Source organism: Rhopilema esculentum, chromosome 14 (assembly GCF_057945365.1).
Source record: "Rhopilema esculentum isolate cy_ngs chromosome 14, ASM5794536v1, whole genome shotgun sequence".
Classification (NCBI taxonomy): domain Eukaryota; kingdom Metazoa; phylum Cnidaria; class Scyphozoa; order Rhizostomeae; family Rhizostomatidae; genus Rhopilema; species Rhopilema esculentum.
The window spans coordinates 8,465,313-8,491,801 of record NC_142828.1 but is presented as its reverse complement, the minus strand read 5'-3'; the positions used below and the strand labels follow the sequence as shown (position 1 = coordinate 8,491,801).

The following is a 26,489-nucleotide window of genomic DNA, read 5'->3' as shown; positions in this document are numbered from 1 at the left end:
CTCACCCAGACCCCTTTATCAGCTCCACTCCTTCATTGTCCACCCCGCTATTTGGGGGCTGGCGCCGCCCCTGGTTTGATTCAGTTGCGCACTTTCTTTATTAGAAGATAGAATTGGTTTGATGCCTCGAAGCATTGTCCCAAAAGTGTCCAATTTATTCAGAGTGATTATCAATGCTTTGAGTACAGCAATTTGATGTGTCTATCATATCACTATTCTCTCCACCTACTAATCAGTTTTTATACGTAAATGCCTTTCAGTAGAATGCCCGAGAGAATAAATAAACCACTTTGTGAAGAACAAGCGTCAGAAAGTGTCAAAAGATAACAAATAATTTGGAAAATGGACGTAATTTCTTAAGCCGCCATGACAACACAACCTCGATTGGGAATGGCCTCAGGGCCTCTAGCCGCCACACCACGCAAGAATTGTTTACAGAACAACCACAACACCAGTTTCTCGACAAAGAAGTAGTGAAATCACGACAAATAGTAAAAACAAAAGCAAGGTAAATATTCACAACAGAATCAGCGTTCTCAAATAGCAACATCAAAATGGAAGCAAGAGCGTTTACTGAACATAGCCGAGAAGCAAATGCTTCCGATTAGCTGTTAAAGTGACATTATCGGCAAACAGATGTGGAGAAATGGCAAACAACACTGTTGTCAGCAAGAAACAATCTTTACAACAACTCCGACAGAACTCGAAACTCCTGCTCTCAGAACAAGAACAGCAATACCTTTATCATGCTTTGAAAGAATACAAGACTTACAAGTCGATAGAAAAATTGGTTAGATCACTTTTAACTTGTCTAAACACAACAGGGAAGTTAAAGATTTTGAAAGATGTCAGAAGCTTGGTACTGCCCAACCAGTTGCCGAAATATGATACACTGATTCGTAATGCTATTGCAGCAAAGACTTTAACTCCCCAAATTGATAGACAGAAGATAAACGGAAAGGTATCTGCACAAGGGAAATACCGCATAGTTACCTTATTAAATGACAAAACAGATCTTGGTTTTTATATTTGCGGCGGAAAAGACAGTGGTACAGGGGTATTTGTATCCAAAGTGGTGCAGCATTCACCAGCATGGAATGCAGGATTATTGGAAAATGATCATCTTGTTGAAGTCAATGGAATTTCACTGCAAAACATCCCACTTCAGTCTGCAGCAGATTTGCTAGCTTCCCTGAATAAACTGAAATTGGTAGTAAAAGAGGAAACAAGTGCAATTTTACCTAGTTCTCTTGAAATCAACCCTTGGTAAGTTTAAAAAAAAGACTACTTGCAAATGGAAGCCAAAAATAATGGCATGATATTGCATATTTCTTCAGTGGTAGGGTCTTTTGCTGTTTCCAGGGGACATATTTTTTTCCTGAAAATTTTATCTTTAAACCCCCAAAATATATTGTTTCTGTTGCACCCCTGCTTGTAACATATTTGTGAAAATATACTACTTGCTTAAACTTTGAAAAGGTTTTTCATTTTCTGATGCAGATAATGTAAACTACCCATGAACACAGACACTGACTGCTTTATAACCTCAGTACATTTGCATTAATATGTGTTTACAGAGATGTTTCTTTGAATTTGTTTAACTGTTTAGGAACAAAAATTGTAGCTATTTTGACAACCATTTTTGCAGCATACTACTTGCAAACCTTTGCGTACTACTTGCAAATATTGCATCCCTGAGGAGAGTTCAACATAAAAGAAATGCTCTGCAAAAGATTTATCTAATTTGCTAGAGATTTCAGTGAAAATAAGATTTTGTGAAGAAAAGTTTCAAGGCACATTAATAATATAGATAGATAAATAGGTAAAGATTATGATGATATCTTTGCCATGAAATTATTCTGTTCTTTAACAGGGAATCCAAAGACACTAGGAAGATGAACACATCAAATGGATCTGTCAATCTCAATCATTTGAAAGACTTTTCACCTGCTGAACCAGGATTTTCTTCATTACAGTCTTCTATAAGTGAGCCGACAGGAAGCATTGCCAGCCAGACTCAAAATGTCCCCACTCAGAGTGATCAAGAGGTACTGTAATATATACACATATATAAAAGATTGGTATCAAAAGACAAATTTCTATATATATGATTGTATACATATGATTGTATGTATATGTATATGGAAATAAACTTTTGTTGTCTCCTCAATAAGCATTTGCTATCAACAAAGATTTGTGTTAAATGTATTCCTTTATCCTTTTAATCCAAATTTTTGCATTCTATTGAATGTTCAGGTGCTATTTTTTTCGGATTAAATTTGTGCTATTTTATATACATATATTTTTAATGTTTTCATTTCTGGAAATTAAAGGTAGGTTGAACTTCCCTTCAGATCAGCCTTTTTCATTTTCTGTTTATGATAAAAAACTAGATTTAAGAATTCTTTGTTTTACATCTCTTTAGTCTGTGCATTCTGTTCAAATAAAAAAGGGTACAAGTATGGCAATTCTTGACAGTGATGCCAAAGAAAGAAAACTAAATCTAAGAATTGAGTCTAACAAAGAAGGATTTATAGGGTTCAACATTAGAGGTGGCATGGAATATGGACTGGGGATCTACGTGTCAAGGTATGAACGTCTAAAATCTCCCGTTTGAATTGATATTCAGGTTCATTTTATTTTAAATTCCACAACATACAGCAACATCAAATATCAAACAATAACTATAACAATAAGATATGGAACACAAATTATCGGTGGGATATGTATGTATGGGGAATTATTTAAAGGATGAACTCTCTCAGTAGCAAAGCTAGTTGAGGAGAGAGGCCCCCCTATAGTATATATTAAGATATTTCAGCACTTCAAAGATATCAAAATAAATAATACCGAAAATGAAACTCCGATTTCTGTAAGTGGGAAGTGGAAAAAAGGGTGAAAAATTTCAAGGATTAGCTGTTAATATTTTTTGCAAGCAGATATTACTTTAATTTAAAACGAAAGCAAACCAATGATAAAGATATTTTATAGGGTTGTTTAAGAAGTGATTCAAGGTCAAAGCAACTATTAAACTGATAAGAACTGATAGTTACATTTGCATTTAACAATTCTCTTGCTTTTTACAAAGGTGAGTCATTGCAAAAGAGGGATTAAATCATAAATTCTGAAAAAGCAAATGTCATATGGAGCAATCTACCTCTGCCTAGTGCCTGTTCTTAGTCAATTCTCGAATTTTGTGAAGCGGTTTATTGACTTTAAAAGACAATGTCACACAGTTCAGAAAGAAATTTGAAAAAACACCATTCATGTCTAGGAAGGTTTTGCCTTTCAAAATTGTGAATTTAATTTTCCTCTTTTAAAGAACAAGTCTGAAATAAATTTTTCTTGGTGCTCATTTTCGCTCACTTTTTCAACAAATTCCTTCTTCAGAGTTGATGAGGGCTCTATTGCTGAAAAATCTGGAATCAAAGTTGGTGATCAGATCTTGGATGCCAACGGGAAGAGTTTTGAAAATATCCTTCATGAAGATGCTGTTGAATTTTTCAAATCAAACAAAGATGTTCTTTTAACAGTAAAGGTAGTCATTATGATTTTTTTTCCCCAAAATTTATCAATATTTTTCTCACAACATTCCTCTTGACTGTTAATTTTTAATGATATTCCTCATAACCTAAAGACCTATCATGAACCCATAGTTAATATTCAAAAAATTGGCAAATCTTTCAATTAGATTTTCAGAATTTTTAGCAATTTTCTTTTTCTTTTTCATTTCTATTTTTTTTTCATTTGTTTCTTTTTGTATTCTTGTTACAATATTTCTATGCCTCAGTACAAATTTTTCATCTGTTATGATCTCAAAACTACTATAATGCAAGGTTTTTTGTCCAGAGAACAGACTTAAATGTCAATAAAGGCTACATAAAGATAAGGATGAAAGACATTTTGTTTCTACCTCATAAATCAAATCATTTTTCATGTTTTCGCAGGCTGTTGGAAAGATACCTGCAGAAAAGTGTTTTATTGAAGAATACAGCTGGCTAGCACCTGATGGGTCCATCATTACAGGTATAATTTGATAAAGACAGGTGTTTTTCAAAATCCTACTTGTTTCAAAGTTGTCTTTTTGATAAAGAATGCAGAATCTATCTCTTGAAGATAATGTATATTAGGTGATTTACAGAAACTGTCTAATAACTACCTGCTGCTGAAAACTGGTCTTTTGAGTAAGTTTTTCAGTGAGTTTGATTATGGATTGAATTTTCTACAGTATGTTTCTAAAGGGCATCCAGGCATCTGGTTTAATATGAAAGTTCCTTTCCTCACTCCTATCATAAGTCACAGTTAAGTGTGCTGGTCAATTACTGTACCTGCCTGTTAAATTGGCCCATAGACCCATGGGACCTTAGAGGAACCTTAACTGAAGCCTGTGGTTGCTCAGTGCTGCTAGAGTTTTATCTCAAATGCTTTTATAAAGCAGAAATTTCACCTAAAGAATTGGCAGATTAGGAGGAGTTTAGTCTAGCCTAAGATGAAGTACTTCATATATAAGGTAACAACAAGGGTAGACACTAATCTTTATTGTATTAGCCATTAAATAGTGATCAGTTAATGATAACATCAACAATAAAAATCAATGTTCGATATCATATCTGATTTTCTAGATCACCAATTTCTGAAAATCATGAAGTGGTGTGCCTACTTAAGATATAGCTGTTATCTCTGAAGATTTTTCTCTGAAAAAGAGTTTCTAGTACACATCTATGCTAATAATGTGGATAAATTTCCGAAGTGTGGTTGGTTGTCCTCCAAAAGCTGTCTATAGTATGTGTTATCTATAATATTCTCTAGAATTCTGAGTAGTTTGTAGAGAGTTTGGAAAAGGATATGTTCACGCTACTCTTAGACCGTTAACTATACACTCTAACACGCATACACTACACTAAAAACGATAACCATGTTGCATCCGGATGTGATATAATGGTAGATATAATGGTATAAGAGGTCGTTTTTTGGCGTGGTTGAATCTATCACCACGCCTCCTTTGGGGTTGAAATACTTTTGCCATAAAAGTGTTTCGTGTTTTAATATTGTGAAAATCGTCTTTTGTAGAAGAAAGAAGGACAGATTATATGTCCAGCTCAATGCCATCGCCGATGTTAAGGGACAACATGAGGGACATGCGTGACTTTGGTACTGATCCTATGAAATTCCCTGCAAATGAAACTATAAACCTGCCTATAGAGACACTAAGCGTATCTGCAACAGCTGAAATCGGAACCGATCCTATCGTTTTACATTCAAATGGCAGTGTCGGTAACAAAGAAATGAACGCTATGAAATTCAGTGAGATTATAATCACAAGCGAGGAAAATTTGAAAGATGAGCTCGATCATAGGAGGTCTCCAAGTGCTACGAGTCTAGTTTCTAAGAAATCAACCGACAGTGGAAAATCGGACCGACTCGCCAAATCATCAGTGCACAGTGGAGAAATGTCCGACTCAGATCGGTCCAAGGGAGAGGGTACGAGTCATCTGATGCCGAATTCTAAGGCTAAGAGATCAAAGTCTTTCCTTCAAAAGCAAGGAGACAAAATAAAAGCAAAGTTTACATTAAGGTCGAAGAAAAAAGCAGGTAAGAAGGCCCTTTTAGCATCGATTCTTGATAGAATTGCATCAAAATGGAAATGCTTTACTTTGATACTAGATCAAGGAAAAATGTTCAGTTCATGTTTCTTCCACCGGTAAAGCTATGCTGCTGTATCGATATGTTTGGCTTTCTATTTTCATCGACAATTATTCTAGCCTTTAATTTTTAAAGCTTATTCTCATTACTCATTACTTCTGTATGACGCCAGCTTTATCCTTGAGAAAAAGCAAAAAGCTGGTGGTATATTAGCCTTTTTTTTAAATTTTCCGAATATCATAACAATTTTTAAGATAAAAAGTTGACGAGCAGATATATTAACAAAAATGATCGGTAATCAGCAATTTTCTTTATTTTCATAACAAAAACTTTATGAAAAACCTGCCAGAAGATATGTAGAGAAAACTGTGCATTTTTCGCATCTTCAAGAACCAGAAATTTTTATATTAATTTCATGAAAAGTCTGTGAGAAGTCATAGCAAGAAAATAATCTTGTTTCAAATCATGCATGATCTGCCTGTTGTTATAAATGAAAAGAGGGACAATTACCATGAAGTTCTGAGAATTTAAACGTTTACATCTAAGCTTTAAAATTTAATCATTGTTTTGCATCGGCAAACGCATATCCCAAAACCACTTTCGGGCATTTATTGAAGAGTTAGAAATCAGAAATTTTCATTTATATTTAGTTTAGTCTAAAAGGCTAGAAATATTTTGAGTCACATCAAGTTTTTTTAACATCTTCAGAACGAATTCAATGCTAAAAATTAAAGATTATCCCTGTTTCCATAGAATATTTATCATAGAATTTTTATATTTATCGGTTTATCATAGAATTATTCCTATTTTATTTTCATCCTTTCACCCCTGTGTTTATGTTGATTCATTTAGCGAAAAAGAATATATTTGATGACGATCCATTTCAAAAGACAAAGAGTGGTGCTCGTGAATATTTACAGGCGATCGAGGAGAGAGCAAAAAGTGTATTAAATGTCAATGACTATAAAGAGCTAATGAAGAGAATAAAAGATGTAAGTACTATTTTATTTTCATAGGGGTGGGGGACGTAGTGGCTGGTTCTACCAGACTGGGGAACGCTTACAAGGGTAATATTTTTTAAGCCAATCAGATGGTTTATTGTCATCAAAACTTATCTATGGCGGTCTCTGATTGGCTGAATAGTCAAAATGTAGACAAACCATTTAATTGGCCTTACAAAATTTACCCTTGCTGGAAACCCTTGGTTAAGAGATCTTCGGGCGTTTGATATTCTGTTTAGCAGAACTCTGGTTAAATTATACTAAAATGGGTGGCATTAGGATAGGTAAAACCGAGGGAGAGTAACCATTTGTTGGTCTGTATAGTTGATAATATTAAGCGAACAATTTTTTTGCGGTACAGAATTTGAAAATGGCTTTGAAAAAAGCAAACATTTTACGACATACTTAAAGCTTTTTCGTCTGACACTCCTCAGAGCATAAAACGTCAGAATAGGTTCCGAAAAAACACGATGGAAAAATATATACCCAGTTGTGGATCGAAATAGGCCAATCAGAAAAACGCAAGCACAAGACCGGTATAGTTGACCAATCAGTGCCGCGAGCCTAAAGAAAAATTACCAATGGAGTCCAAGGGAGAAAACGAACTCCTTTTGTCTACACAATGGCGGCTTTTTCGTTTTTATGTAGATTGACTCCAAAACTGCTAGATGGAATAATATTAAGCATCAATGGTAACCTGCTGCTTATCTAAAATTTCTACAATGATCAAAAGGTGCGACAACTTATGCTAAATTTGTTGTCCATTTCCAGTCTGCTAGAAATTTTTTCGTACCTTTTCTCGGAACATGACCAGTAATAACACCACAAGGTTGTTATTAATTTAATGAAGATCTATTTCAAAGTTCATAAGATATTGCTTGAAAAAAGTCCGCTATTATTTTATTTTATGATTTCTCGTTAAATAGCTGCCGTAATTTTACGAACAAGTTTCAGGGGATCTTCTTGCAGTGGCGGATTTAAGAGGGGGCAACTAGGGGCAGTTGCCCCTCCCTCGACGAGTTGAAGCAAATCTGGCGCCCCTTTTTCGGAATCTGTGCGCCCCTTTTTGAAGAATAAGAATCAGGTGAATAAGTTTCTGAGACCGATAGGTTAATTTGCTTCAAGGATTACCTCAAAGTTATGTTGTTTACTCCGAAAATGTATTTGAAATTAATGTATACAGCGTACTCTCGTCACCAATTTGTGAAAAATTTTCAGCGTCCCCACTACCAACTGCCCCTCCTTCAAGTTTGCTCTGGATCCGCCTCTGTCTTCTTGTTCAACATTCGGTGCAAAAGAAGGTGGATTCTTTGAGGGAAAGACTTATACAAGACATGGTCTTCTTTTGGGTGGAGCTTATTTGGATATGGGGTATTCAAAAGTGGAGCTCACCAAAACTTAATTCTAAAAAGGGGGACTTGATCAAATTATTCTTTTAGCTGGTTTCTGTCACTTTTGTTTTGTCATTGGCACACAATAAAGTATCGATTCAAATCTTTGTATTTCAGTACTTAGAAAAGGGTGATATTGAATTGTTTATGACTAACGTGCTGGAGATTCTGGACACAACAGAAAAATCTCTACTGTTGAAGGACATAAGGTTTGTCATTTCAGTTTTAAAGTTTTTCAATGTAGCCATTTTTTCTTTAATTATAGAATCCTAGCTGGATACCACAAGAAATATTTGCTTTCTTGATATTTTGATAGGGGAAAATCCTGCCCTTTGAAGGAAGTACGCTGAATAGAGAAAAAGGGTTTCTAAAAAATTTTTGAGAATGAGGGGGTTCATATATTGGCTATTATCAATATTGTTTAATAGAAATATTCATTAGAATGTTCTATGGATAATAAAAGGAATCAAGTGAAAAGTTAAATAGACATCTCGATTTTATATGTTATTCTAGTCTCTGGGAATCTAGTGAGTTATATATTTTCCCGTCAAAGTCCCCTTTAAATCCAGGCATTGTTTGACAAGGGACATTAAAATTAGAGGTGTTTATGTCGCTTATCTAGGCTTAAGGGAGGCGTAGGCACGAGGGGATACTGAAAATCGCAGAAGCATCAAATAGAGGATATATAGATTATCTATTTTAAAAATGACATCACATCTGCCCAAAACCTCTTAGTGCTGATTTGTGTTATTTTTTATATAACTTCAATTTGCATTTAACTGAGAGCGTGACATATTTCCTCAATATTTTAGGACAGTTGTTTTTCCATACGATATCGGAAGATATGATGCACGTGTTTCAAAAAGAGAAATTGAAAATGCCATTTCTAACGGAGGAGATATTGTCGGTGTGTACTTTGTTTTGTATTTTGCTGGGGTTTACACTGCTTATCAAGAGCATAATGATAAATATTATTCGTCTAGAAAAACAATATATTTATGACTAATATTGCAGTTTTGTTTGATGATTGCATTAAATGTGAAACTTTGAAATGGTAATGTTGAGTGGTAATGTAGACCGTCCTGTTATGTACACTAATTGTCGAGGCAGAATCATTCTATATTTTTGTTGACCTTTCTCATGTTTAACACTCGAAGCTGTATAGGCAGAGATGTACACATCTGCTACGTTGGCTGATGGTTGGATTTGGCGCGAAATTCAAAAAGTGACAATGTAGAATCGTCCTTTTCTATACCGTAAAACTTGTACATTTCTGCCTATAGGGCGTCTCACACTATAAAGAGTGATCTTTTTTATTAATGTAACGCTATTTATCTTTTGATATTAAGGTATTTTTCTCAATAAAGATATCTTTTCTAGAAACATTTTACCAAAGAGATACTTGTTAGATTAAAATTGCAGTTGGTTTACTTCATTAGAAATATTCTTAGCTTGAAATCGTCTATTACTCGAATATCAAGAAGTTGTTCCAAAATTTAAAAGCAAAGGTAAGGACAGCAAACTTGACATAAAATGGGTTTTTACCGCAAAATAACATCAATAAAAACAAAACTGAGTTCTTAAAGAAAACTGCATCTTCAAGTTCTTTGATTTAGTAAATTTGATTCAATATTGTTTTCGGTTTAGCCTCACCTATCCTTGATGGCGAAATAACAGAGGTGCCACCAAAGCGGACCCTTGTCACTGCCGTGCAAGGTTTGTATGTACTTCTCAATCTGTGGATCGAAGATGTGAAGAAAACATGAGAGCATTCTATAATACGGTTGTCTAATGGGATAATAGAATTCGATCTTTTTATGCCTGATTGTATAAAGAAAATTATCTTTGACTGCTACTTGGATGAGAAGCGAGATACAGAAAATAAATTGATGGTCAGAAAATTAACATTCTAAATTTCAGCATCTTCGTAGTTTGAGCCTGCGTAGCGTCTTGCTAAGCTCAATATTCTTTGAAAATTTCAAACTTTATTTCTTTAGGCCATTCTTTAGGCAATTGTTTTTTCGCGGTTAACCCACGTGTTGTTTACAGTACAAAAAAGGCCCTTCCGTCCATTCAAAAGGACTGCGTTCCTGCCACAAAAAAAAGTTCTGTTGTTTATAAATTTACGTGCCAGTGTGATTCTGGCTACGTAGGACGCACAACCCAAAGATTGGAGGATAGGATAAAACAACACTTTCCATCTAATATTAGAAACAAAACACATCCTCAAAGAGAACAGCCACCTCGGTCTTGCAAATCCAAAATTAGTACTAAAACCTGCGATTCCGCTATCGGGCAGCATTTGCTAGAAAACCCAGATTGTGCAAAAAACTATAATGGCGACATGTTTCGGATTATTGGTAAAGCCCGATCGTCGTTCCACCTAGCAGTTTTAGAATCTATCTACATAAGCACGAAAAAACCGCTACTGTGTAGACAAAAGGAGTTCATTTTCACCTTAGGACTCCATTGGTAACATTCTAATAGGCAAGCGGCACTGATTGGTCAACCTTTACAGTCATGTGCTCGTGTTTCTGATTGGCCTATTTCGATCCACAACTGGGTATATATATTTCTTAGCGTAGAGTTTTCGATCTATGTTCTGACGTTTTAAACTCTGAAGAGTGTCAGACGAAAAGCTTTAGTTTACTAAATGTTTGCTTTTTTCAAAGCCATTTACAAGTTTTGTACCACCAAAAGATTGTTAGGCCATGTAATAAACTGAAATGCTCAATTTTGTCCTGTTTTGTTTTATCCTATCTCAAAATATTAAATGTAATTTTTAACGCTATGCCTAGGTATTTGTCTTTTTTCAAACTTTATGAACGTTTCATACATCTAGCGTTTTAAGGTTATATAAAACTGAATGTTCGTCTGTTTATAGGTAAAGGTGGAAAATTCCGACTTCGCTCAAAACAAGAAGCGGAAGAATTCGAGAAGGAGAAAGAAGAATACACGAAAAAAATATCAAAGAAATATGCAAAGCAGCGATCGATTTTAGAGCGAGATATCACGATCCAGCGCTACAAATCATTCAGCAATGTACCCCGACCTTCTCCAGAGTACACCCAGTCTTGGGATTATGAGAAAGACGACACGATCGGAAAAGACTTAGACTATATTCCAACAAAGGACAGTCCAAGTAATCTTGAGGAATTATACGCAAAAGTCGATAAGAGTTCTCGGAAAAGTTTGAATGACGTTGTATTTAGCAAACAATCCGAGGATTCGGTGGACCATGCAAATGAGCATCAAAGAGGGCTGGAGCGCACTATGTCTGATATTGTAGAGGATCAAGAATATGCAGTTCTAAATCTAAATGGGAAAAAGATGATGGATGAGAATGACAATCAAACGGCGACTGCCAATGATGATGATGATGATGATGACTATACGCGAATATCACCGATCCTTGACAGGAAAAGAGAAATACAAGAAATAAGAGTCGCTGTACCAAAGCTTGGGAAAACTCTAGGTATGCAAATTTATAAATAAATTCACATCAAATAAGTATGGCTTCTGATTGTGTAGCTTTTTTATCATAAATGGTAATTTCTGTCTACAGCTGCACTCGAAGTTGCCTAAAGATTTCATGTTTCGTTTCAAAATATATAGTGATTGAGACTCTTTAATTTCAGCAGATAGCTTTTATCTTATTTTTTGGCCAATAAATCTAATGCTCTCTGCGCCATGTTTTGTTGTTCTTGCACTGGGCAAAATAATGCTACGGTTTGCTCGAAATTCATCTTTTTAGGTTTGCATCATGGCTTCGAGATAACACAGATTCTTGTTCTTCCAGTAAATCAAAAGAAATTTCCAAGCAATTACTAGAAGCTATTAATAAGCACGAAGATTGCTTGAAAGAAAAACAGAAGAACATCACCCTAAACCCCATTGTTTATTTCGCGGAACGTTTCTGCCCTCAAGTTCAATTTTATTTCAGTGGATGTACATATGAATATGACTTCGTTTGTAAATGTAGAATGTGCTCCTCAGGAAACCTGTTTTTCGTTCTTTGTTAGTAAGCGTTGTACAGTGAAAATTCCTTCTTTTGGCCAGGAATTAGCATTTCTGGTGGAAGAGGATCCACGCAGCAGCCAGAGGTGCGAATAGAACGTATCTATCCAGGTGGTGCAGTGGAGGAGGTTGGCGTGCTTAAGGTAATGGCGTCTTTAATTTTTTGTCAGTTTACAGTTTATCATTGCTTTATGTGCAGTCATATTTCTATCTGTACGCTTCATCAAACTGTCATGTGTTTACGGAGTTTGCTTGTGACTGCTTTGTTTTATAATCTGAAACGCTCCTTCAACGTAGAAAGTTAAATCAATCTTGGCTCAGTCATGAAAGCTTAATTTCTTCGACATGAGTGTCTGTGTGGTTAGGGTAGCACTTGCTACTTGTCTCTGATCTCAAATTTATGTTGATACGTTGCAGACCATATGTTATTAACGCAGAATTATCGTATATTGCTTTTTTGTAGGCTGGTTACCAAATTATTTCAGTTGATGGTCATCCACTTCTCGATGCGACTCATAGTGAGGCTGTAGACCTGATAAGGAGGTCTTTCAGTGATAAATCGACTGCAACGATGGAGCTCGTTGCCGTGAAATCGTAGTTGATTTATGTCATTTTTCATCTGAATTCATCGTAACTAAGGGTTTTGATCTAATTTATTTTTGTTTTCATTGTATGTACAATTTTTACCTAAGGGCCATTTTATAAATTAAAGAGCAGTATCTCTACTTACCTTTTATGTGGCAGTTTTTTTCAAATTTAATCGGCTCGTGTTTTTTAGAACTAATCAATTTTTATTGGAAACACACTATTCGAAAACTCGACATGGTTGCAAACTGATAAAAACTGATGCTGGCTGCCTAGAAAATAAAGAAAATGATTTTAAAAGGCTGTATTCATCTTTTGAACCGTTTTTGATTCAGGAAGTTCCAGAAACAAGTTAACTAAGGCTAACAGCTCTCTCAAATTTAGCATTGATGAGAAGAGTAACGGTTTACTATATGGAATGCAGTAGGATTGCGACGTAGAACGTTGTGTGATGATATTTGAGGTGTTTGTGTTCAAACAGCTAATAGCAGTAATAAAGATGAGATCTCAATGTTTTAAGTCAAAAAATGCAAAAATATCTGTCATTGACAGGAGGCAGAATATCCTGTTTCTTGTAGAAAAGATTTTGTTATGCCAGAAATTGAAATTAAACGCCGTGGGAAATTCAAACACTGGAAAGATTACTGGCATACTGACGTTTTTTATAAGCCAGCTTTTGCCAAAGTGCCAGAATCACGCATACAGGTGTCACAGAGACATTGAAAAATACTTAAGTGAACATGACATTGGGTTGTATTTTCAGACCACCATAAACTGATGAAAGTAAAATTCATTGTGCCAATTTCTCGTTTTGCAAAATTACAATGCTGATATCATTGCATTACTAAAAATTACCTTAATGTATTGGGTTTCAAAAGGCTCACTATGGAGGGTAGATAGATCACCCAGTCATTTTAAGATGGATCATTTGCATACTGTTTTTGTTTGTTTACAGCTAAGTATACTGTATTCAATTCTCCTATACTCATTAAGATATTACTTTTACATTAAGTATCTAATCCAAGTTAATCTGTAGGGGTGTAGAGTATACCATGTAAAGAAAAGGGTAGTTGAAACGAAGGTGATTCTCAACCAGATGATTTTAGATTTATTTTATGTACCGTATGCTTATAATGAATAAATGAGTGAAAAGTAAAGTATATACACACGTGACGTATCTATAGACTGGCTTCAAAGGTGACACGATTTTCTATAAGCTTCGTCTTTTTGGTTTCCTTCTAATTGTGCTTAATACCCTTTAATTCCAAATGCATCTTTTATGATAGATATTTCGAGTAGCTTATATTAGCTTAAGAAGTTGAGATCTCAAAGGTCGTGTTTCCAAGGACCAGGTTTCTATATAGTTATTTTTATGGTAAGGATAGCAGAGGCGGGAATTTGGCTGACATAGAAATACGCCAAGCACTACATGAAGTCTTCTTTATTGACGCTTAATGCTCTTAATTTTGCCCCCCCCCCCAAGAAGAACTGTCTCGGGAGACTTGTTCCTGTCTACGTATCCCTTCTTGTTGGCAAATCCCCCTCCCTCCCCCCGATGCCTAATATCCCTAACAGAAGGCAAACCGTCAACAATATATCTTTTAAAGCAGCAACTTCAAGCTTAATGCCGATCAGAAATTATCATTTCTTGTAACTCTTTGGTGTAATGAGACAAGTTTTTATACCAAGATGTATATTACTTATTTATCGTTTGCTGTTTTTGCTTTTTCTTCCTACATTGAGTTCAGAAATTTGTTTCCACGTTCCACCTGTATTTGCCATAATGTGTCGAAAATATTTACTGAATATTCTTCAAAACTCGTTAAGTGTGCTCGGGGAGCTCGGCCCCCTGGTTTAAATTAAGATAAATTTTTTGGAGAGGGGCTCAGCCCCCACCATAACAAGCCAGTATATATTCGGTGATTTTCTTACTTGAACCCTTTATTTTGCCATTGATTGATCTTCAACGAGCGATTTCCTATCAATCTTTGTGTCCGTGGATGTGACCCGGGATTTGGTTTCTATAAGTTTCCTACAGTACAGCCCCCTCCCTAACTGGGGCACTTCCAGGTAGTTATCACTTCAAAAAGCTCGTAAAATACTCTTCATTTCTCTGGAGAACATTCACAGAATCACAAATTTAATTGTTTGTTTGCCGCTATTTATTTGTGAGCAATGTACATTCGTTTCTTTTTTCTTACCCTGATTTTTATATTTTTGAGAAAAAACATTGGGTCTTGATTCATCCATATCACTGGCAGGTCACAGCTTGACATTTGGCACCATTTTTATTCGTCATTTTGGTGAAACCAACATGCAGAACTTGAAACTTTTGCTTTGCCATCAACTTCAGGCGATTTAAAAGCCTGCGTGCAAGAGACAGTTATGCCTACATGGATAGATTAGTCTTGATTTCTTCTGTTTCTCTTTTCAAGGAATCCTTAGTTGTATAATAGAGACTTAGAAGATTTTCATTAGCTGACAGTTGCTTGTGAATCAGAGGAAATCGTCGAAAAATGAGACGTTCTTACATGCCATATTCCCTACGTTCGCGTAGAAACAGGGGACGGCAGGATCGCGGAAAGCCGGAACCAGAGAGAAATATTCCAGCTGCTTTCTTCAGTCTTGTCGTTGGTGGGATTTTTGCCGTGGCAATGGCAGAACCAAACTGGCTCTCAATCAGTGGAGGCAAATGTAATCTTCAACACATCGGGTTATATAAAATTTTTGGCGTTGGCAGTCAACATCATTCCGAAAAGACATTGAAAGGTTGGATACCAATATGTCATGTCTTAATTTTGCTTTGGTTTTAAAGCATGAAATATATTCAGACAATTTTTAGGCTTGTTGTCGTTGATTTAGGTTATATTTTTGTATGAGTCAAGTTTTTAGCAGTGGACTCTAGGCAGTCCCACCCCGTCCATCACTGGCAGTGAAGTGTGACCTCACCTAATTTTTTTTTAAAAATACGCGAACGTTTGCTCGAGAATCCAGTCGACTGACTTCCTTTTGATATAACATTTATAGGTTTGGGAAGATATTCATTCTAATCAAAATGTGACATAAAAATAAGATGATATTGCGTGAGTGCGTCTTGGGATGTTTTTGTTGACTTCCGTTCCTTCCAAGGAGGTGAAAATTTTAATAGGGTTGTCATTGTTTTTGATTGTTTTTGTTGCGTGTTGTCCACCTAGAAACTCGTTATCAATTACTGATGAATACTTCGGTCGAAACGTTTAAGCGACAATGTTTTTTCTGAATATCTATATAAATATATATATATATATATACTTTTATAGGATATCCTATGGTTAGGTATGTCTATTTGTTAAGTTCTTAGGTTGGTTTTTTTATTTTTTCATTGCTGAAAGTAATTTCAAATACACTCATTTTTTTTGTAAGAAACAGGTTATGAGAAACGGTAGGCTCAATTTTTTTTAAAGTTAAGAAACAACCCTACCCAAATTGAAAAAATCTAGTTAAATCTTTTTAGTTTGCAGTTTTAATTTTCTGAGTTGACACTCGAAACAGTCTTGACATTAAACATCTCTGTATATTGCAATACTACACTTGACATGCAGTTTGCATTTATTCTGTAATTTGCACACTCTTCGAAGTTTCCATCTAAAAATTTGTTTTGACTTCAACTTGATTGAAATTGATGAAGTTCAATGAGCTTAACTGCTTACAGATCTCAACAGAGTAAGTCATTCTAGGAAAATAAAATTCCTTGATCACTTTGTTAGTTTATCTCTGAATGTGAGTAAACCATTTACTTTCCTTGGAAGCATGTTTAAAAAATTCTTTACCTAAGAAATTTAAGAAACATGTAAGAAACTTCTGATAGTAAAATGGCCAGAAAATTTAAGAAACTGCCTACCAGCACCGGACCTTAGTTTCTTATAAAAAATACCTGTAGGTTAAAAATTTAAAATTTACAAATATCTGATACACATAATGGTAATTTTATGGGCTGCTTTTCAATCATTTTTGCCAGTGCAAACTTGATTATGAATTAAATAAATTCTTGGATTTGCTTTGACATCACCAATGTTGCATCTGGCTACCAACTGACCTTCTTCAAAAATGGGCCTTAGATATTGAACATTTCATGTTGTTTGGACTGTTCAGTTGCAAGGTACTACATTTTAAATATTGAGATATTTCAAAAGATTTGACTTAAATTCTCTACTGCAGTGAAATTTTAAAGGAAAAAGCTAAATTTGGCAAACTAATTCACTGTCTGAATGTGGAAACAGAATGAAATTTTCCGCACATACTCAGGCCTGGCCGTGAGCATTTTAGCAGGCGCACGGTAAATCGCTCTCCTTGGTAAAATCAGGCGGGAGATTTTAAGTCTCTTGAAAATCGTCAATAAAAGTATATGAATAAACAACATTCTTTGATAGCTAAGATTACAAAACAAGATGGCGATTCTCGGACAAAAATAAAACAACAGTTTCATATAATCGCAAGTCAACAACATTCCAAGTTCATTCCATTGATGTAGGCTTCAACAGCCGCCTTTGCACTGCCTTTGCAAAGCAGGTTCAAGAGAATAGAAGCTTTATGTTTAGCGCAAAGTTTGCACCAAACAAACATCACCATCTTCTTTCTATCTATCTCCTCAATTTTTCTTCCAAGAACATACCTGTTGTCATATTTTTCGAAAGTTCTTAGATAACAGTGGATCCTTTCTAGTTTTGCCATGTTGAAATGATCGGGTTTCACATGTTAGGAATACTCAATTGGCCTTCGAAATAGCATTCTGGTTGAAATGAAACCATTCAAAAGATTTTCTTCCCAATTGCATTTAAAAATGAGAGATTACTGAGAGATTAAAATGTTATCTCTAAGTCAAAACATAGGGGATACTGTTACTATCAATATTTTAAAATTTATTTCAAGAGGTGTTGAGAAATAAAAGGAAGACCAAGGCAGACGGTTAACGTGCGAGCTGACATTGAGGCGAGCAATGAATAGCTTACCCGAGGCGAGGGTGGAGGTGCGTGTGGTCTCTCGCCCGCCTCAAACGGCTAGGTCTGCACATACTAATTTCATTATAAATCATATTTTTGCTTTTTTACTTTGGTGAAAGTGACAACCTTTTATCGTTCCTCATAATGGGTATTTTTGTAGTCCATGATGGGTCAACTTTGATTGATGATTTATGCTTGTTTTTCTGGTAAAATCTTTCTTCTGGTAAAAATTCTGGTAAAAGTCAATCTTTAATGGTAAAATCACTAAATTGTAAATTTGTTATATAATGTTTAAAGTTGAGATTGTTTCCTTTTTCTAGATGTCTTCTGCATGAACAAAAATGTGGTGTTTGAAATGAGACTTATTGCATCTTGCTGTGTTCTTGGAATGGTTTTCAGTCTTCTACAGTTCACATTAGACACTTGGGGAACAACAGCCAGGGGTTGGAGAGTGATTCGAAAAAATGCAACTGGAGACATACTTGCAGGTAGTGTTTGTTTAAATAGTTGTCTGTAAAGTCTTTATAGAAAGGTGCTTGATGACAGAAGAGGGTGAAGAGGATGGTATTGGAACCACTGCATACCAAATAACTGATATAGGTTTATGAGTGCTTTTGTATGTTCTGCATTTTTATCTAAATTTTAAGGCTTTTTAGATGCTTTCTTATGTCTCATTTTAATTTGTACAACAAGGCAGGGACCGTGGAAGCAACGGGCTAGTGGGCTTTATCCCAATAATTTCCAAAATGTACTTAGAACTAACCAAAAATCGCTCTTGGTTTTTAGAATGTGTAGCCCTCCAAAATGTTTTAGCCCCCTTAAAATGTTTATCTGTAATATGCTCTACAGTCCTTGCAACATCAAGGTAAGAAGTTTTGATGAACAAATGCCAAATCAAGTGATTTTGACATTTTTGTGCAGTTGTTGGAAGGGTAAGCTCTTTTACTGGCTCAGATAGCAAGAACAGTAGTTAGTCAGTTAAGAGAAGGAGCTCCAAGAGAAAGGTCATATAGAGAAAGCCACTCCCTGGAGTGGGGTAAAGCGTAACTCACATGGATTTATCAATTAATAATAATCAACCTGTATGTCAATAAAAGGGCTTATGTCAATAGTGCAAATAGATATAAAAAAATCAACATGGTGTCTCCATCATCTCTGCCCTGAGAACCCAGAAAGATACATAAAGTCTTTACAACAGTAGGGTGAAAAGTTTCTAGGAGCAGTGGGCTTTCATGATATCAAACAAGTTATATATTAAGCATCGTGTTTTTTTTCTTGTTTCAAATCCATTGAAATAAAGATTAAAAATGAATAAAGATCAGTACATTATTGAGGTTCTCCTTTCATATGTTGTCACTAATGATTCCCAGGGGAGGCACTGAATGTTAAAACATTTGGAAAGGTCTGTCCAGAAACATATTTGGAATGTGTAAAAATACCATCATCGTAAACAAATGCTAGAATTTCTACTTGCTAATAAATACAGCCTAACAAAAAGAATATACAAAACAACAATTGATGATCCTCGTTACTTTGATATAGTTTTTGGCAATGAAGAATTTGATACAAAAATGGCTAAGATCATAGAACTAGGAACTCCAGTATAATTTAGCCAAAAAAATGTATTTTCCCTTCTTTAAATTATCAATTTATAAACTTTAGTCCCCAATTTTTTTTATTCACACTTGTATGTTTTAACCTTCTGTGTGCCCCGAGGGGGGGGGGGGGGAGGGGCAGATAATTTCCATCCTCATGAGCAATTTCTATTCCTCTTGAATGCCAATGACACCTACATTTTTTCAAAGATTTCTCTCTTATTTTTCAGTGCTTTTATGTGTCACCATCATGGTTGTTTGTTACATGGTTGTCCTGGAAGTAGAAAATAATGAAGCAAAGCCTGGAGAAACAATCAAGGTTTCATTGAATATTGCCTTTTATCTTGTTGTTGGAGCTGGTGTTAATGCAGTGATAGCCACAACTCTGAACCTATTGCAATGCACTTGTGAAAAGAAAGATTCTGACTCTGACAATGAACTGGTTATGGAGTTGATGTATGATGACCTTCCTGTAGATCTTGAGCTACCCCCTATGCCCCCTGCCTATGATTTGTGAGCTTGTTTTGCTCTTTTTTGAATGTGGAACTGACAAAGGCTAGGGCTGACAAAATGAAATGTTTTGCATTTGAATGCTGTTACTTGGATGGTCAATTAGATTGATTGTTGAGGTTTAGGTCTTATGTTGTCTTTGCTTATTTTCAAAATGCATCATGAAATGACAAAAGCTATGTGCCATATAAAAATATTTGCTATTTGAATAAAATATGCAAATCTTCAAGATAAAATGTACTCTGTGAGTATAAAATGTAGAAAGGATTGTATATAGCAAAATCAATACTGGCAAAACAAGATGGAGCTACTTTCATGATTTTGAATCGAAAATTCATATCTGACAATGTTGAATGAAAAGGTTGGCACTTCCCAAAGTCATCTGTCTGTTTAATTTATGTTACTGGTTGTGATAAATTGTTGATAGTTGTAAATTTTTCATTAAATGTGACATTTTGTATGTGCTTTTTCATATATTTGAATGTTTTTTGCACGTTGATGGTAGTTGAAAAAATTAAATAATACAGGCACTAGCATTTTGCAGGCATTTTTAATAGGAAACTGCTAAGAGCCCTTGCAATTTCTTTGTTTTGTACCTGGGGACACTTAGTTACCTCATTGTGCAGGGACATGCTAGGCTAGATAATGATACAATGCCTTGCTAAAGAGGAGCATATTATGAAAAAGGTACCCATTTTGAGCATGTTTGGTAAGTTTGCAACCCATCTACTGAAATCCTTATGGTCTATATTGCCCTCTATCAAATTTTGAAGGATTCAAAAAGGCAACTGTCTGAAATTTTTGATCAAAAATCGACCAAGTATATACCTAAGCACATCCCCTTTTGCATTCTGCCCACTACAGAATTCCTTATTGCAACTGTTTTCTTTTGGAACTTGTGATTTCATGTTACTGGAAAATGTCTGCAAAAAGTTGCAGTTTCTACAGAGAGTAGATTGCATAAATTGCCTTTTGCAACAAAGTTATAAAGTCAAAAGTGCTAAATTGAGTGTTTTTCATAAGTCTTGTACAGAAGCAGCAAGGGATGGTTTTTACAACCATTTATCCATATAGGGTACTTCTTTAATTGGAAGACTTGTGCCTTGGAAGGAGAAGCTTAGCCTGTTTAAAAAAATATTGTAGAAACTGGATTTCTTTCAATTTTGACTGTTAATGTGTGCCTGAAATTGGCTACATGTGGGTTTGTTGTTTTCTTGGCTCTTTATATCAAATTGTACATAGACTTTTCTTAGAATATTAATTCAGCTTTAGCATTTTGTACTGAAAATGATATATTATTAAAAACAGAGTTGGGAAATCGTGTGTTCTGTGGTTGTCTTTTAATCCCTAATTTTGATAAACATGAGGCATGCTTTCTACTATTCTATGATTGCAGAATGGTTGGGGATATTACCCTCCTACTAGAATTTAACAAAAAGTGTACTTGCTTAATGTTATCTTTTCCAGAAATTCGAAGATATTTTGAAAATTTCTTACGTATTTAATCTTCTCCACATTACACTTCTTAAGGTACATCATATCTTGTTTTTCTTTTTTGGCAAAATTTACATTCATATTTTGACTTCCTCCGCGCATATTCACGATTCTTTCCTTTCTGTTGACCTTGATCTTCCTCTCCAGTTAAGCTGTTATGTTAGAAAACTAGAAAATATCGGATAGATAATATTGCATCTAGAAAATACAAAAAAATTACAGACAGAATCAAAAGCCACAAGAGAGTCTTGAAACCACACGTGGTTTTGTGTTAGACGAAATAGGATAAAAACCTTGGGGGTATTTTGAAATGTACCTGTCTGCGGCATATTAAAATATTATTTGATAGGTATGACGTAACAATGATTCAATGATCCATAAAAATATAATGAAAAAAGCAACCAACTATTTGTTTGTAGTAGTTACAAGATACGCTATCTAAAGCGTACACTCAACTGGTAATGCAGCTCATCCTGTTGAGTCCTTTTTACACAGGCCCATCGCTAGCTATTGTGCTCAAGGGGGGTTTCCAAGCCCCATTTGCCGACAAGGTGGATGAGCCATCCTCTATTTGCAGACCAAGACCAATCACCTTTAGATGGCCCAAGACTCCTCGTTTTGCAATTGAATTTTTGTGGGGCTCCACACCACACACGCCCCCCTATAGTGACAGGCCTATTTTTATAGAGCGATCGGTTGTTAAAAGCTAGCTGTACCACTGGGACTTTGCCACACCCCACATCAACCTGTGGCAAACCAGAACATTAAAATGTTGCAAAACTTTTGCGCTTTTTATCTGTTATCATTTTCTGTTAAAATGATAAACCTTTGCGCTACAAGCCTTACGCAAATCAACTGATGTCAAATAAGCGAAGAACAGCAAAGTCAGGTGACCTGGACTCAGTTTAAATAGGCCAATAAAAAGTGTTAAGTTTTTACAAACTGGTTCTTGAGGCACATATTTTCGAATAAAAAGAAATACAACGTGTTCCAGACTGAAAAGTTCCCCGCACAATAATTTCCATCCTTCATTCCGCCTGCGCATTATCAAGAATCAACCATAGATTCCGCACACAATATTTGTTTATCTGGCCATGTTCTCCGCGAATATTCCATTATTTAAACTTCTGATAACAATAAAAAACAAAGAATACTAGGCCTCTTCGAAGCCTTCGTTTCAAATTCCGTTCGTTATCCGCAAATTTCAAAATTATTGTTCTGGCGTTCCCCGCGCAGAAAAAATACTTTGTCACCGATCGATTATACATTTTATTTTACCTTATCAAAAACATTCTTGCAAAGCAGACATATCATTCAGTTCAGGGCAATAAAGCCGTATTATTTCTTTACCGTTGCAAGTCTTGATGTAATTGGTTGATACGAGGGTACATTCACAATTCTTTATCATTTTCTTTGCAATATTTATCGACAGCTTTTAAAAGTTTAATTGTTTGTGAATATTTCATGCAATTTTGCGCAATGATGCAAACCAGGTTTGATGCAAATTTAGTTATGGTTTGAACTCTCAGACATTGATGGCGCAAGAGCTCTTGTTCTTTTTGACCGTGAAAAATTTTTTTAGACTTCTTGTGTGTCAATTTTTTTGGATATCCCGAAACTGCAGTCTTTGTGCATCCAATGATGCTAGCAGTTTAATGATAACTTTTTTCTCATCATTGTGATAAAACGTTATTTCTAGACACTGCGCAGAAGTCAATTCTTTTGTTTCGGTCGCTACTATCTTGCGGAAAAACCCTCACAGAGTTTCCTTACATATCGATAAGATTTTTTCTCGATGAATAAATAGAGTAAAGGCCAATGTTTTCATGAAAACTGACTTTGAAATTTGTAAACAAATTTATCTAACAACAGATTCGCAACTAAATTCGAAACTGTCTGGATACTTTTGTGAGGGGAGTGTACAGTAAAGTGAAAAAATTATTTATTCTTCTTCTTGCGCAAGATGTCAGGGCGGGGAAGGGGGAAGGGTACATCCGGAGTTGGCAGGTTTTGAAAGACACAACCAGTACAATGCTGACAGCTTAAAATTAATATAGCAACAAATGTCAGTTTTTGAATGTAGAGACCTTTTTAAATGGCCGAATTGGCCCTTAACCCTATTACAACAAAACACAACAACACAACATAACACAACAAAAAACAACACAACTTACTACACACCACAACTTTTTAGTGCCCAGACCTCTTTCAAGTACTTGTGGGATCGAGGCAGAGCATGTGCACGTTCTTTAGTTGACAACAAAATGGGAAGAAAATCGAAAACTAAAGACGAAGAGAACGGAGATTCTGAATCAAAGCTTGATACAACGACAAGCAGCGAGATATCAGACAGACCGTCATACGAAGAACTTGTTAAAAAAGTAAGCATAATCTCAAAGCCCCTTGCAAGCAAGAAGTTGACAAAGAAGCTCTACAAAACCGTCAAAAAAGGTTAGGCCGTATATTATTGATAATTATGTACGATACTTTTGTTGATTAACTGCATTAATTTACTAAAGGTCCCACTCTAGTTACCTCTTAGATCATTCTTCTTTTTTATCTAAACAACGACAAAAATGCAATCAAATCATCGTCTATATGTCTTAGGATGATTCGAAAAGTATTATATGATCATATAATACTTTTCGAATCATCCTAAGACATATAGACGATGATTTGATTGCATCTCATATGAGAATGTAACCTCCTTTGATAAATGCTCAAATAACAATACCCAAAAATTATTATGGTCTGTGTTGTGTTGCCAAAGATTTTTCTGTGTAGAAGAGTCGTTTTCCATCAAGTAAAGTTTATTCTGAACCTCAATGTGTCAAACAAAATTAATTTATAAAACTGCTGATTCGGATTGTCTCTCGTATGTTTTATAGCTAGCAAAGAATTCTTTTAAGTCCACTAGTTCCACTATTTATTATTTTTCTAATTTTCCTGTGAAAATTTCACTTTATTGCCCAGAGGCAATCATGAATTTACCCACATTCAGGGGTATAATTTAACTGTCTTGAAGTGAGGAATATTATGCCATAAAATCTGTTGTTGGCCGGAAAGCTCTTAGCTTTTATTTTTTAAGCTAAAAGGATTGGCACAACTAAGATATGCTTCTACCACTGTAAAGATAAGCCATTATTTCTCTTGACAAGAATTTTCATAAAATGATCATCAGGCAGGGGCCTTTCCTCATTCTCTTGAGAGTCCCACATGTATCCGTTGAGGGCATATATGCCTCCTAGCCCCTTAAATGTACCTTTTCCTTAATGTTAACTAGTTTTTGTACAGATGTGTTCCTTTTGTTTCACTGCCTAACATCATTTGATGAAAAAATCTTTTTATAGCTACAAAAGAAAAATGCTTGAGAAGAGGAGTAAAGGAGGTTGCAAAAGCACTTCGCAAGAATGAAAAAGGGTAACACTATTTATTGTATTTTCATTTTCTGGTTTAAAAATTATATGATGTAATTTCAAAAGATGAATAGCTTTTTAACTTAAGCAAATAGGTCTAAATCGCTAAAGTGCTCCAGTTGAACTGATTATGTATGTTCTACTTCATTCAATCTTCTGTCTTTGCTTTGTAGTTTCATTTTTGTTTAGAAAGTAACCATTAACCCATAATTACTCTTTCTCTGATTACAATTTTCTACATTGATGAAATATACATCCTAACTAAGGGTAGTTTTCTATGTATTGATATTGCAGATTTGTTATCTTGGCTGGAGATGTTTCACCAATAGATGTCATTTCACACCTTCCAATTCTCTGTGAAAACAATAAGATGCCATATTGCTTTGTGCCAAGTAGACTGGTCAGTGACTTACCAATTTGTACTTTATAGGAGTGACTTTTCTGATAGTAGATTCTCTCCAAGATTCCAACAAAGTTACCATAAAATATAAATTTGGATCTGATATAAATGAAGGGGCTCACTTTGCCTGTATGTTTGACCAATGTTTTGTTAGAAAGCCACGTCTCAGGCCTTGCAGGAAATATGTTTGTAGGTTTGCGACAAATCACATGTCACCTTACATTCCAGGATTACTGTTGTGTAAAGTTAAAAGAAGTTGGAAAATCAGCTGACACCAAACAAAATTATTTTAACCCTATTTATATAGCTAGATGACACTTTTAGACCCTCAAACAGATCCATAACCAATCTGGTGCTGTTTTGTCTTGCTTGTGGTATATGACTTCTTGAATCATAACCACTTTGGGTTTGTTTTTTGTACTTGTTTTAGGCTTTCATATGGACCCTTTCTGATCCAACCCTAGCAATGTGTCATGTAAACCCAAGCTTAGTTTGCTTTAAAAATTTCTGTAATTAGGCTACTTTTGTTGTCAAAAATTTTTGTTGTCATGTTTTCATTTGTCAGTTTTTTAAATGTGAAAGCTAGGTCAAATTTCAAAAAATCACTCTCTAAGAAAAAAGGCATGCACCAAAGTGTGATATCAATTGGATGTCCACATTGTCATTATCTTGAGTTTTTATTCCAAAATATGTCTAGTATATAATAAATGTTAAGCAAAAAAAGTTTTTTCACAGAAAATTACCTAGATATTGATATGTAGAAAATTCTAAATGAAAATATTCAGGACTAAGATTTAATAACCCTTTAAAACATTGTATGATGTGGTGTTCAAAATTTGATGTGATTAGAAACATCACAAATAACCAAATAATCTTTGATGCTCAAGTATTGATTCTATAAACAATCCATGTCTCAATCTGATAGTCATCAATTTCTTAATTTCACTGACTCAGTAAAAAACCTTATTCATGATTTTACCCAAACCGCAATCATCTCTTACCTTTTCACTTACAATTTCCACCAGAAACCTGGAGAATTGAGGTTTAGATAATTTTTTAATCTATTTGTTATCAGGACCTTGGACTAGCAAGTCAGACAAAAAGGCCGACCAGTGTTGTTCTGGTAAAGGAAAATGAAGCATACAAGGAATACTATAAAGACTGCTATTCTGAAATGGATAGTCTGCCATTGCCATTGTAAAATATTTTGCATTTTTACTATATATCTTCTTAAAATAGATCTTTTAGTTTTATCCTTTTAGTCTACCTTTTTGTAAGTACTTCACCTTGACCAACTCGACCATTGTCCATTGCTTTTATGCATCTTAATCTATGTATTGTACCAGAGTCTAGTTGTACTGGAAGTTTTAAGACATTATGGGTGATAAAGGACATTGTTTGTTGTCTATATTATTTTCTCAGTGAGTGTGTTTAGGTGGATGTATTGATAGTTCTTGA

The 26,489-nt window shown here is 35.1% G+C and overlaps 3 protein-coding genes across 3 annotated transcripts; all 3 read left to right on the top strand.

The window, feature by feature from the left end:
- The first annotated feature begins 431 nt into the window (after nucleotides 1-431).
- LOC135696212 (PDZ domain-containing protein 7) lies at nucleotides 432-14,344 on the top strand. Its single transcript, XM_065215521.2, has 13 exons — nucleotides 432-1,266; nucleotides 1,874-2,048; nucleotides 2,426-2,589; nucleotides 3,391-3,538; nucleotides 3,948-4,026; nucleotides 5,071-5,592; nucleotides 6,496-6,635; nucleotides 8,153-8,244; nucleotides 8,848-8,942; nucleotides 9,683-9,751; nucleotides 10,920-11,510; nucleotides 12,095-12,195; nucleotides 12,516-14,344. Exons 1-13 carry the CDS (start codon nucleotides 647-649, stop codon nucleotides 12,648-12,650), a joined length of 2,931 nt encoding a protein of 976 aa, XP_065071593.2. The 5' UTR covers nucleotides 432-646; the 3' UTR covers nucleotides 12,651-14,344.
- Nucleotides 14,345-14,959: 615 nt separating this feature from the next.
- Nucleotides 14,960-21,039, top strand: LOC135696370 (transmembrane protein 127). The gene is made up of 3 exons (XM_089112546.1): nucleotides 14,960-15,406; nucleotides 17,937-18,104; nucleotides 19,442-21,039. Exons 1-3 carry the CDS (start codon nucleotides 15,154-15,156, stop codon nucleotides 19,726-19,728), a joined length of 708 nt encoding a protein of 235 aa, XP_088968672.1. The 5' UTR covers nucleotides 14,960-15,153; the 3' UTR covers nucleotides 19,729-21,039.
- Nucleotides 21,040-23,440: 2,401 nt separating this feature from the next.
- LOC135696214 (H/ACA ribonucleoprotein complex subunit 2-like protein) lies at nucleotides 23,441-26,271 on the top strand. The gene is made up of 4 exons (XM_065215523.2): nucleotides 23,441-23,666; nucleotides 24,566-24,635; nucleotides 24,926-25,031; nucleotides 26,107-26,271. The coding sequence occupies exons 1-4, from the start codon at nucleotides 23,480-23,482 to the stop codon at nucleotides 26,230-26,232; spliced, it is 489 nt and encodes a 162-aa protein (XP_065071595.1). The 5' UTR covers nucleotides 23,441-23,479; the 3' UTR covers nucleotides 26,233-26,271.
- The last annotated feature ends 218 nt before the right edge of the window (nucleotides 26,272-26,489 follow it).